At 33.1% G+C, this 14,026-nt stretch overlaps 1 protein-coding gene across 1 annotated transcript; it reads right to left on the bottom strand.

The window, feature by feature from the left end:
- Positions 1 to 5,976: 5,976 nt before the first annotated feature.
- LOC128163635 (uncharacterized) lies at positions 5,977 to 8,364 on the bottom strand. Its single transcript, XM_052827264.1, has one exon. It carries the CDS (start codon positions 8,362 to 8,364, stop codon positions 6,364 to 6,366), a length of 2,001 nt encoding a protein of 666 aa, XP_052683224.1. The 3' UTR covers positions 5,977 to 6,363.
- Positions 8,365 to 14,026: the final 5,662 nt, after the last annotated feature.

Raw genomic sequence — 14,026 nt, 5'->3', positions numbered from 1 at the left:
TATCGAGCGCGGCAAGGGCCAATCAGTCTTTATATTAATACTGTTAAAAGCGGGAATCCTGACCATTTTCCCAGAGAGTTCCGATTAACAATTTTGGGAGCGGGGAGGTCCGATGCCTTTTTTCGGTAATTTTTCTACGTAGAATTTTACCCCCCCCCCCTCCCGATAAAAGACTACTCTATATATTTCGATGTTAAAAATCCCAAATTGAATTCTTCTTGTAAAAGTGGTTTAAATATTCAATGAAACTTCATAAATAAATCCGAGTCTGACTCTTAAAAACGTTTGGGTTTGGTCTTAATTGTTATTTAAGAATAATTGCGTATTTGATAATTCGATTAAGCACGTAGAACAAACTTATCCGTATATGTGTATTTTCATCTACCTATTGCCTCATCGCTCATTCATACCTTTTGTGTGACTTAGGATTTTAACAATGTCGACCGGTACATATACCAATGAAAACAGCATATTTTCCTTAACGAAATACATCAACCTTCTTGGTTGATGTGTTACATTGTTTTGAATGCCCTCGTCAAGGAGAAGATGTTTAAAATTTCATGTGAACAGACTCTGTTACCCTAAAAAAATTAAACACATATTCCGACATTTATCTTTTTTTCAAAAATTAAGTAATCGGAATACCGGCAACCTAAAAAAAAGTAATAATAAAAAACCAACCAGTTAGTCTCGGTGAGTATAAGTTCATCATGCTTTAGCGTAAGAAAAAAATGCAATATTCAAGAAATTGTCTGACTCTTATTGACCATGTCAAATTAATTTTGTTTCAAGTAGGCAGTTGTTCACAACAGCAAGGATTCCCCTCTTAGATAAAGCAAGTAGTCGGTCACATTTTTCAATTTAATCATTTTAGTTATAATTCATTCAATAGTCTAATAAAATTTGATTTGAAGTTTCAACATACAACTCTTCATTGCTTTATAAATACAAAACGCTGCATGGAAAAAATTATAAGATTTACAGCGCATTCTTTTAATTTATTTTACTTTTTTTTTTATCTGCGACGGCTTTATAAAAACAAATGTTAAAAATTGCGAAGGCAAAAGTGCAAAGGTACAAATGCGAAGGAGCAAAGTGGGGTTATAGTTTTAAATGCTCTGAATTTTGAAACTCTCATGTAATTCATTTATATCCGTTGTAAAACGTTTTAAATACACTAGTAAATCCCAACGCACAAATTCGTCTTGGAAAAACCCCCACACTTAAGTCGTTAATAAACATAACAATCTACTACAAGACTCCCGCCAATAATAGCTGCCTTTGGAAAGTGGTTTGTTTTATTTGTTTCCAGATGCTTTGCCTTTAATTTCTTCCTAATTTCAAGAGTTTGATAAGATTGCACAGCTGTGAAGTTGTTTACGACAAAGTAATTTTGTTTTTTTTTCTCTTCAAATTCTTAAAAGTGTCTCATAAAGAGAGAGAATCAGCGTTTAAATGTGTGATAATTACATTTAGACAATTTTTGATAAAATGGGAATTCAGTCCAGAAATAAACACAATCTATACTAATTTAACTACTGCCTGATGCAAAGCAATTTACTTACTACAATGTATTTTAAAATTTTTATGTTTATAATTTTTAAATATAACATTATCACTTTCGTTTTCAATATTTTGTTTAGAAATTATCAACTTGACATTTAAGGTATGTTGTTTCAAACAAACAAACATTTGTTTCTGTTATCTCATGCTATAGAGATCTCTCATGCTTAACATTGATTTTCCATGAAAAATAAGAAAACTCAAATCTAAGCAACAAACGTCATTTTTCATTAAATATATTTGTTTATTAATTAAAGTTATATAAACACGTCAAAAAAGACAATACTAAACTAGAAACATCGAGTTTCACTTTAATTGCCGTCACGGGAAAAAAATTCAAAACCCAAGATCTCAATATGAATTCGCATCCTTAAACCCTTTATAACCAACAAAATCTCCATTTACAAAGAGGTTGAGATTATTTGTTTATCTTTTATATTTTAATATTTTTTAAAAAATATATTTACACATTTATTCATACTTTGGTCTCAAACATTGTACAAAGAGCGACAACAAGGCCAGAGAATGGTTTTATGAAATTGCATCACTTGACCGACCCGTATTAATTCTACGATCATAGTTAATTATTGTCCGATTAGTCTTTGATTAAGTAAACTGTCGTCATAAAATCACTAACAACACAACAGAAGACACAGTTGACATTCCAACATCAAACGGCATGTTTTATTACCTTCATTGTTACAAATATTGTTCAGTTGCCTTGTAATCACAATTACAAACACATTTTTTAAAAAATTAATAGATATTATAAATCATTTTTGACACAAGTCCTTTGTCAATTTTACATCCATGAAAAATTAATCAAACAAAACACGGGTGCTTGAGGACAGGATCAACCTCCCCCCCCCCCCCCAAAAAAAAAATTATAGACTCCCGGGACTTACTTATTATTTTTTTTAATTAAATTATCCTTTTATGACATACTTCTAATCTAATTCATACATTCATTGTTCCAAATTACCTTATAAACCAAATATTTTTTTTTTTTTAAAAATCAGACCCTCTACATATTTAATACAAGAAGGTTGCTAACTTCGTCTGCCAGCCGAGAGGCACTGCCGATGAATATTTGTTGAAATGTACTACCAAACTACATCTACCAGTAAAAACGGTGACCTCATGTCGTAGCCCGATAATTCCCTTCACTGAATATCTGCATGCCATGCCCGTGTAAATACGGTGTGTTCCCGTTTTGCACACATTTGATAATTTAGTATAGAACAATAGGTGTGAATAGGTGTGAATTGTGTTGTGATAGCAATTATAGTCTGCTTTCAGTCAAAGATTTTACCTGGATTTCTACCTGTGTTTTATCAGCGCCTGTGTTTTATCAGCGCCTTTACGATGAAACGTGAAGAATATAGATACAATTGTATTTTGTTGTGTTTTAGGTTTAACTACTAATAACTATCACCATTGTTTTCATTTGATAAAATAAAGATAATGATATTTTTAGTCTTAAATTTCCACTCAGGTCAAGACGTTGTGAAGATGATGGGGTACTCCGTGTCTCTTTTTGCAACTTGGTTGCGAAATATGTAAAATGCATGTTGGTATCAACAGAAAGAATATTATAAAAAGAAAAACAGATCTTTATCACAAAATATTTCAATCTTCGAAGTAGCGGCTTTGACAGTACTTCTTTTGACATAACCGCTTTAGTATAAATTACATTTTATAATTGCAGATCACTTTCTGATTTTTCAAATCAATAGCTAAATACATGAAGCATAAAAATTTCCGACAAAAATAATAATTTTTATATTGATTCAATAAGTTCTTATGATGTCACCGCTTGAGTTTATATTGTGGAACATTTTCTGGATTTTTTTTCTTCAAACCAGTAGCTAAATACATGGAGCACAAAAAATTCAAACAAAAATAATAATCTGAATATTGATACTATATACTTCAATCTGAAGAAGGTTTAGGTCTTCATTTTATAGGTTTTACAGTTTTTGAAGCATATAAAATTGCCGATTTATCATCATACCATCATAAACTTTGTTTCTTCTTTCTTCGATTATTCAAGCCACAGCATAAATGAGAAATATTTTGCAGCGTTTTCTTTATGTCAGCAAAAGCAAATTATAACTTAATATAAAAATATATTTTCTTTTCAAAGTCAAAATGTACATGTATATGTACTTCCTATAGACAGCAAGTTAAACAAAGTATTTCATATCCAACATCTTTCTTGTTTAAATAAATTGATGAAATTGTTCATGACTAATTTACTGTAGTAATGTTTGAAATTAAATTTAAAAACTTGCATGTCAGTTGTTATATAGATGTGGTTTTATGCAATTCATATTGTAACATAAAATAGATGTAAATATTTATTCGGAGTACATATGTTTTATTTATTGTATTGTCAATAGCCCTCACAGGAATTGTGATATAGACTATAGCAATTAAGCAATTATCTCACCTGGTCAAATTCCCGTTTTGCACACATTTTTTCGATACCTTATTTTCAAATGTGTGCAAAACGGGAACAAACCGTAAATACATTTATTAGGTGAATAGGACAATTTTTACTGACAAGTTGCAAGTTTTGAACCAATCCATCTAGAACCAACGGAAGTGAGATTTATCGCAAGGAAGACAACTCCAAGAGATTTATGAAATTGTATGACAAACTCGAAAAAAGTACAATTCATAAGAAGTATGAATTCTAATCAAGCCGCGAAAACTTTTTTATCGTCTTGAGAACTGGAAAATCTAAAAGAAGGCACTCATACTGAGTGGATTACAATGGAAGACATAAAAGAGAAAATAAAAAAAATATTTTACGAGTTATCGTCCTTGCGATAAACCCTTACTTCCGTTGGTTCTAGATGAACGAAGTTAGCAACCTTCTTGTATTATATGTAAAGAAGGACTGATTTTTTTCCAAAAAGATTAATTTTGTTTTATGTAATTTTGGGCAATGGATGAATAAATCAGATTTTAAATATGTCATGATAGGATAATTTAATAAAAAAAGAAAAATAAATTCCTGGGTATCTATATATTGGGGTGAAGGGGGGTGGAGGGGGATGTGTCGATCCTGTCCTCAAGCACCTGTTTCAGTAACTGTTGTTATTTCAACAATAAAACGGTAATTTGGATTTTGTAAGGGTCAGAGAGTCTTCCATCATAGATGCGTTATAACGTCATAATTGGTTGGATATACATGGATCTGCTGATAAACAGCAACCATTAACGGATTTCATTGAATGCAATATAAAAATATCATGCATATATTTTATATGTTGGTTTTAGAGAAACTCGGCATTCTAGATTAATTTCTTACATCATAAAGTTGAGAAATCGCCACAAAACCTCAAAATTTTGCAGCTGATATCCTTCATATTTCATTGAAAAAGACAGTCATAAACACGAATTTTTACGATGTTATCTTAAAATTAAGTCATGGTACTCCGTATGAAAACTTAGCTATTGTTATAAAGAATTACTAGAACAATTCATACCTTAAATTTGAAAAAAAAAACACAAACAACAAAGAACCCAAAACGGTAAGCCACTTTTATTTACATGTACTAAATCTTGACCTCAACTTTAATCTTTTATTTACTTAAAGCTATACACGCTATAATTTGCGTCAATTTTGAATGACAGTGAAAACGCATGTGCTTGTCTTCTTATAAAAGTTATCCTTAATCTGTAAATTACAAGGGTGAATTCCATCTCGTTACAAAGATATAGATTTTTAATTGTTTATTTTTCTGCCAGGAAAATATACATTTTCATGAATATTGATGAAGGAAGAGCAAACCGACCTCATTGCGCATGTCCGCGGAGAACTAGGTGGTCGTTATTGTTTGCCTAATTAAATATCCAACTTGATTTTTAATATGCTTAACAGTTGTTAATTTGAAATACATACATGTATAATGAGTAAAATACGCTTGCCATTCACGATACCCTTACTTCTGCATTAACAGTTATAGGATCTATAAATAGCACATAGGGGAAAAACACAGGTCTACGTCATTTTTTTAAAGGAAGTATTCATATCTACTCACAGGCTTGTATTTTTTTCTTTTGTTTGTACTCGTATATCGGACAAATTTATGCTTTACTGAAAATATCCTTTCCTTTGTGAAACTATCACAATTATGAAGATGTTGACCCTTCACCAGTTTTGGTATGATAAGCTAAATTTAGCTGTCGATATCACGTGATAGATTGATATTCACGAGGAGGCATTACTTTCCTGGCAGGAAAATAAATATTTTTTATTGTTTAATATTTGATATATTTGTTACGTGATCGAATTGAGCATTATAATTAACAGAATAAAGGTAACTTTTATTAGTAATCAAACACATACATTTTCCCCTTTATTCAAAATTGACGCAAATTATAGCGTGTATAGCTTTAAAGCAATATAAGCTGTATTTTTTATAATTTTATTTTGCTGCAAAACCTTGCTAGTATGAGAAGTCTGCATGTAACTTAAACTCTTTTGATAAAAAAATTGAAAGAATCATTAATTTCGTCAGAAGAAATATTTCTCTTCTAAGGAATATATAGCAGATCAAGTTTTGTACAGAACGACAATAATTCAATTTTGTTTCAATTAAGGCTTCCTTACGACTTTCCCAATAAGAATATGGCTACCAGAACTCTGAAAACCGTAATATGTTTGTCAATTTAGTAGAAAATAACATCTTTGTAAAAAAAAATTCTGCATAAAAATTGCAGCTCATATTGCCTTAATTACAATTCAATCATCATGATTTATCGCAATCAATGCACTGCTGAATGTCATTACAATGCATTAATTCGTTGTCTGGTGGCAAGTTTTATTTCACAATATGGATATTGTTTAAGTGATTGTTGAAACGAAAACCGGGCAGCCTCGATGTTGCCTGTGATCTGTTGACAGATTCCCAGGATCTCCCAAGAAATATCCAAAGTGACCTTAGGTACAAAGAACTCGTCGTCGCAATTTACTAGGGCCTGGATATCATCTACAGCCGCCTGTGATCTCAATGTGTCATTCTGTCTACAACTTAAAAACTCTAGAAAACTTAAAAGAATCCATGGCGGAATATCAATACAACGTCGGTTGCCCAAGTAACTAGACTGCTGTTCCAGCAGCAGTTCCGTCATATAACAAATCGTATTGTCAAGCGTAGGAATGCTTGTTATTGCGTGTCTCATTTTTATAGACCAAGGCCGGCCACCTACACCTTCAGTATACGTCCAACGTTGTTCCTCACCTAACATGACATATGGTTGTGACATCTTGACCTTTGAGATATCTATTATCGATAACGCTTCCTTGTATCTGAATGTTTTGTAATAGAACATTGCAATGTACAGCATGTCCGACAAATATCCAAATTTCATTGATAATCTAAGCAAGTGACATGCCTTTTTGTCTCTGATATATGTATTTTTGTTGTCATTTTTATCAATGTATTTGTTGTGTAGTACAAAAGCAGTACATTGAAGGATTGTGGCTGTATGCTTTTGTAACATAATAATCGTATTACTATTCAGCGGTAAACAAGTCAACTGTTCTATTACGAGAAGGGCTTTTGCACAGTCTTGTAGGTTGTTTACACTCAAACGATCACAATTTTTTATTTCTTCAGATAATTTAAAATCAACCACAAACTCAGATCCCAAATTGCAATCGCCAAAAACTATAAGCCTGTCGGGGAAAATAAAGCCTTGAGGGATATATTGTCTCATCGATGAAATATGTAGCAGCAGAAATAAACCTTTCTCATACAAATGATACAGTCTTCTGAATAGATTTCTCTGGTCTCTGCCATATATACGGCTTAAGAATAAGTTATTTTTTGGAATAAAAAAATTAGGACAAACCCCCTGATACACCCATTTGAGAATAAGTTTAAAACAGATCCAGAATCCGGCTAATATATTTTCCGGACACCACTGAGGTAGCATGTTTTGTTGTATGGCCCAAAAAATGGCGGTTTTCATGTGATATGAACACAGCAGTTTCTCTTCATCGCTTAATCCAGCATTTATTACTTCATTTAGGAACAACTTCAGCAAGCCATAATTTAAAAATTGCGTATGATTCATTGAATAGACAAGTTTGTTTTCTGCCTGAGAAAAAGATATCCTCCACTCGATATCGGCGTGGTTTCCTGCTTTGTTTCCTATCGCAACAAAATGACAACCATTTCTGACAATGTCGTCAGTAACATGCTGTGGTGGCCATGAGTGGCATCTGTCTATCCATGAGGAGGCAGCGGGAGGCCAAAAATCACTGACAAAACAATGGGCAAAGTCGAACATCGCTTCTCCGATATGCCTACTTCTACATGGTCCATGTATTGTAGAATCAGGTGTTGCACAAGAACATCCCATTTCTCTGAATTTAGAACTTGATATATACAACCCTCCGTTTATCCTTACACAAGCAGAATAAACTAAATCCGATGAGTTTTCCAATGGCAACCAAAGTAAAGCAAATCCAGGTGGACTCTCAGAAGTGTTACATAAAATCGGAGTTTGTCCTTGTAAATTGTACATCACGGAGTGGGACATATCCCAGATAACACGGTGCCAAGGTTCTATAAACATTATGTCTAGGTCTGATTCATTTAATCGGAATCCTTCTTTTCTACTACCACTATTCATCGTTTTGCGCTCACTCCTTCTTCTCAGACGATTGTCCAGGAACTCTTGAATATCCGACATTTCCCTTCTATAGCTTACTTCTTCTGGGGTTCCTATCTCGTGACACATCCCGTGATACGCTATCTCAGACAGAAACTGGACAGTCATTTTACTAAAAAATATTTGTGAGTGATTCATTTTTTTGTCGTTTTAAAATTTCTGTATTAGCAGCACCTTGTTAAATTGACACAAATGCACACATACTTACATTAGTGGTATTGGCCTTTGGAATTTGTTATTATCAAAGGAATTATGCTAGGAAACCTAAAATGAATCCTCTTAAAATGAATATGAAGTTATTTTATGTACCAACGTGTGAAGATAAGTCTTTGGAAAACCATTGATAATTTGTTTTAGTAAAGGATTCTATATGACATATATCTTTATACTCACTGTATTCTTCTCTGAAACAATCATGGATTCTTACTGCAAGCAAATTTATATCAATGTACGTAAGACGTCATTCATTCGTTAACAGCTCCCTTTGACAGATCGTTTGTGTTTACTTTCATAATCTGGATGGGTTTTTTCCTTCGGAATTTTTTTAGTTTGGTACGATTTTAGAGATGTGAAGTGGTTGCAACATTATATGGTTTTCCAATTTCCTAGAAATTTTCAGAGAGAGAGAGAGAGAGAGAGAGAGAGAGAGAGAGAGAGAGAGAGAGAGAGAGAGAGAGAGAGAGAATTTGTTAGTTTCTGTGATCAATACACTAAATAAAATAAAGTTCGTTCAAAGAATAAACCCATATGTAACAATCTGACTACTGCATGTGCAGGCAAAGTGTTGTCACTATTGAAATCTTTATAAAGGATTTTTAAATACATAATTTGAATAGAAAAATGTCCTCTTCACCTCGATTCTTAATGGCATGTTGTAACATTTTTTTTGTTTTATCACTCTGTTGAATTTCTACAGTAATATTCGACTTTGTGAAATGTGATCATTATCATCATCATCATCATCATCATCATCATCATCATCATCATCATCATCATCATTTTGTCAGTAGAAAACCGATCATCTTAATATTCATAAGCAAGTGTAATTAAAGACGATGCATATTTGTTTATTTTTCCTGTATGTAAATGTATGTTTTTTGAGAGTGTTAATGCATGTTGTGTGAATGATTGAATCCAAGAACAAAAAAAAAAGATGTAGGTTTTTACTTTAGATGGAATATTAGATCATCCGGGAGGATGAATTATGATCCGAAATCCCTGGATGATTCTCTGCCATTTAGTCAATGGAAAGGTGTTGAAAAGTAACTGAATGACAAAGCAATGTATGTCGGTCAAAGTTCGGGTCCTTACAGTTAACAATCAGTTGACTGAGGGGCGCCTGAGGGGCACAGTGAGGGGCGCCTGAGGGGCACAGGTTCAGGCATCATTAGAATTTTTTAACAGCTAAGTATGAGTATTAAAAAAAGTAATGCAACCTACTATGGATACGAAGAAAAATCGAATGCTAGACGTAGGTATTCAATAGAGCTACGCAAAAGTATCACAATGCACGAAATCGTGCAAAGAGTTATCGCGCTGTGCTACAATACACATTTCATATTAGTCCTCGAAAATATTTAGAGTAAACCCTTTCAAAATCAAAATGTTCTCAGGTCCTGTCAACCTTTTTTTTTACAACGTGAGTATGGAGCTCTTGGCTAAAAGAATTAACGTGTTTTAACAAAAGATAACAGAGACTTTAAATGTTGTAGGAAGTAAAGTGTATCTTTGTATTCTAACTGAAACAGTTTTGCGCATAAGCTTTGCAAAGAGATTAAGCTCCCTTGATGGATCTTATGCACCCGAAAAAAAAGATCAGGGCCATTACGTTTTAGGTTGCCCCTTACATGTCATTATGTACATGTACTTACTTCAAAAACTTTGACCTTCTTTACAGCTATTATTTGAATCTTGTCTTTTAAAATCATAGTTTTGCAATGCGTTTTTAAAATAGCGAAATTTGTTGCAGACATGTTTACATGAGTGTTCAAAATTTATAAAGGCTGACCTCGACCGCTTAAATAGGTGCAGTATTTCGAATTCAAAAATTTATAAGATCAATTTCTAAACAGAAAATATTACATTTTATGAAACTAGACTGAATTTTTTATCTTATAATTCCTGAAAAAATGCTATTAAATAATAAAGAAAACATTACAAGTGTGATCTTCTTAACACAAAAATATAGGAGACCACTTAAAATTGTAAATATCATTATAAACTAAAAGCTATAGTTTTAGTTGGATAACAGACAAAAATTCTACAGTTTTAAGTAATTTTGTGGTCAAAAAATCTATTATATCTATTTTAAATATTTGAAAGTAAGCTATATTTCGTGAAGAAATATTCCATATTTTAAAATACCGGTATTTAACGTTTGAATATTTCCCCTTTTTACATAAAGCTCTTCTCTTCAAGGAAGTAATTAAAGTCTAAAAATGGCAACGCTCATCCAGTGCTCTTAAACCTAATCTAGGACTGAAAACGTGTTGTTCTATTCTTCATACAGAGCTCTTCATGTTTCGGAAAGTTTGAGTTGTTTACAACAGTCCCTGACAAAACAACTGTTCTTGGTTCAAAATGTATACCATCAGACAAGGATGTCGAGTAGGACGTTCTAGAATAGCAGTCAAATGCCAATATTTTTCTATGATCAGGCATGAAGTGTACTTATGTCTATTTAAAGCAATATGAGCTGTATTTCTTAGAATTTTATTTTGCTGCAAAAAAACCTGCTAGTACGATAAGACTGCGTATAACTTAAACTTTTATGATAAATAAGAATTGAAAAAATCATCAATTATTGTCAAAGAAAATAGTTCTCTTCTAATGAATATATAACTAATCAATTTTGGTACAGGGCGACAATAATTCAGTTTTGCTCCAAATAAAGCTTCTTAACTTTCCACAAAAATATGGCTAACAGAAATTTTTAAAACCATGATATTTTTGTCATTTTAGTACAAAAGAACATTTTAGTAAAAAAAAAAAAATTCAACATGAAAAATGCAGCTCATATTGCTTTAAATTCTAGATTCGGCTCGAGAAAAATAAATTCCTAACACTTTGTTCAACTATTTTCTTCTTTTCTGCTGGAAAGCTGCATTTTATGTTCTTTTTTCATCTTTTGCAACTCAACTGTCCTTCAATACATGGTGTACATGTACCGGTAATATCTTTCTTTGCAATCGGCTACTTCCGAAGATAACCCATTCAAGAAAACCAAACTGTACTGTCTCTGTTAAAACCAAACAAAATCTGCACTCGCTTAACGGTCACGTCTTTTAATATGCTACATAAATAATGTAACCAAATGCGCTTTGCCCAAATCTTTTAGAGATCGGGATCGGAAAACAGAATATAGTTACCACCTGTTTACAAGATCAGACAAACATTACTACAATATTTCGCTAAAAGTCCCAACCAGCACCAGCATGTGAAGGTAATACAGCAGGCTGCTCTTTTATGGAATTGTAATATGTTTTACGGTGCTACCGTTCTGGCGAGCGCAGCAAGAATTATACACATACCTTGCATCATTGTCAACTTATAGTTTTATTTAGGTATCAACGAACGTCAAAGAATTTTTGAGAGAGTATATTGCTCTACAATAAGTATGCCAAAGGTACTAATTTTAATGGTTATGATACATACAGCGCAACCCACTTCCCAGAGAGAGAAAGAGAGAGCCCGGTACCTGTTTGTAGGTGTGTAATTTCCCACTTTTAAATTTAATGGTCTGACTATATCCCATATCTACATAATTTTTTTAACTGTTTATTTTTTATTTTATTCCTTTTTGATTTATTTCAAAATGTCCTATTGTTTATTTCCTCCCTACTCATTCATGCACTATTAGCTTAAAAATGGATCGATATGACAGTAAAGTATGGCTCTTGCTAATATATATACATAAAATCTCTATATTAAAAAAAATTAAAAACAAATCATACATCAATGAGGCAGGTATCGCAGTCTGTACTGAAATAGCTAGTACACGCATTACAGATGTTTGATCCACCTCTAAATTTATCGCGGGAGATATAGCGCGAGTGCACTGTGACGTCATCCATGACTTTGTTCGTCTTTGTTTACGTTTCTCGACTCATTACGGAGGTATGGAAGCATGTAACAAATCTTTTGAGTCTCGCCAAAGCATATGCGGTACTCAAAACGTGTCTTCAAACTGTAAGTCACTGTAAATTACGAGTTAAAAGTCGGCCATTTTTGGCATAGCACCACGGGTGAAAACATTAGAGAGCATTATGGGACGTAGACAAAAAATTTTGTTTGATGAACTGTAGGTTTAGCTCGTTCTTTTTCCCGCGCACACTGGTTCTTGGAGCTCGCTTCGCTCGCCGGCGCTGCGCGCCGGCGAGCTGCGCTCGCTATTAAAGTCGCGGTAACTAGTTTGTAGGAAAAACCCCAAACCGGAGTAAATCAAACGTCAATCTCTAATACAGTGGCCGCCTGATTACACAGGTGCTACCAGGGTCTCGATTTGTATACATATGCATGATACATAATATATGAGCCCGTCTTATGATATCGCGGTAGTTAAATCATTTTGTGGAAAAATCTATCAATACTGAATTATTTCCAAAAACTAAATGTTATTGGGGGATTCCTCTTAGTGCTGAAACGAATGTTCGAATATTCGCGAATGAATAGTAAATTTCTAATATTCGAATGTATATTTAGCATTCGAATATTCGATCACATGTTAAACACCCATATCAAGCACTGTAAACTATGCAGCATCGTGTTATTTCATTTTACTCAGAACGAGCCATCTATGACTGCATGCTTGGTAGAGTCTATTACTTAACCCAGTAATAGACTCTTCCGCCATGCTTGTTTACCTTGAAAGTAAAAGCAGGGTTTACATTGAACGGAGACAAACATTCTGGATTTTTCAATTCATGTCAGACGCTGGAGAAAAAAATTGCTTAACTGTTTGAATGAGTGTGAGCTACGGAGAGTTAATATCGAAAGGTACATCGAAAGTTTTTTTAAAAAGATACCTCGATATTATTATTATTATTTTTTTTTAATAAACAGAACATTACCAGAGTTGTGAGCGTTATCAGTTTTCTGTTTAATACTATATCAAACATGGCGGAAATATTTGGACTGACTTACGAAGTTACGTATCGGTCTCATCCAGAAGTCAGGACTGCAGTATATTATTAAAGAAGTAATAAATCTTTTGATTGTAGTTGATAGAAATTTTCAAAAAAATCAGTATATTATTATTTGCATAAAAATTAAATGCTCACCCAATTCAATGGATACTCGTGCATTAAGTGTCAACTTCGAACTGACATGTTTAAGCAGTCTACACATACACCCACTTAGTAATACAAACTATCATATATTTGCTTAATACATTGTCTATGACGTCTACGAATATTCGAATACGAATCGAATAGCACTCACGAATATTCGAATACTGATTTATGGTATTCGTTTCAGCACTAATTCCTCTATCATATACCTCAGTGGTGTTCAGCGTGCCTCTGTTTACTATGTCTAAAAATATCCCGACGTAAAATGTCAATTTCAGCGCGTGCTACTATTCGTAGACAGAAATACCATGATGCCATAGAACCCGCGATATAATAGGAGGCTACTATACATATAAATAGGGCTGGGATGATACTTTACCTAGCCGATTCGGTACATATCACGATACATGAAATGCGATATGATACTGATGTTTAATATTTAAAATGAGCGTTGCACAATTTACAAGTTACTTTAGTCTTGT

Source organism: Crassostrea angulata, chromosome 9 (genome assembly GCF_025612915.1).
Source record: "Crassostrea angulata isolate pt1a10 chromosome 9, ASM2561291v2, whole genome shotgun sequence".
NCBI classification, from domain to species: Eukaryota; Metazoa; Mollusca; class Bivalvia; order Ostreida; family Ostreidae; genus Magallana; species Magallana angulata.
The sequence above is the reverse complement of the archived record's forward strand: the minus strand, read 5'-3'. Positions and strand labels throughout refer to the sequence as shown.

What these genes read in the sequence shown, in the direction of transcription:
- LOC128163635 (XM_052827264.1), bottom strand. Translation starts at nt 8,364, where the DNA reads ATGACTGTCCAGTTTCTGTCTGAGATAGCGTATCACGGGATGTGTCAC.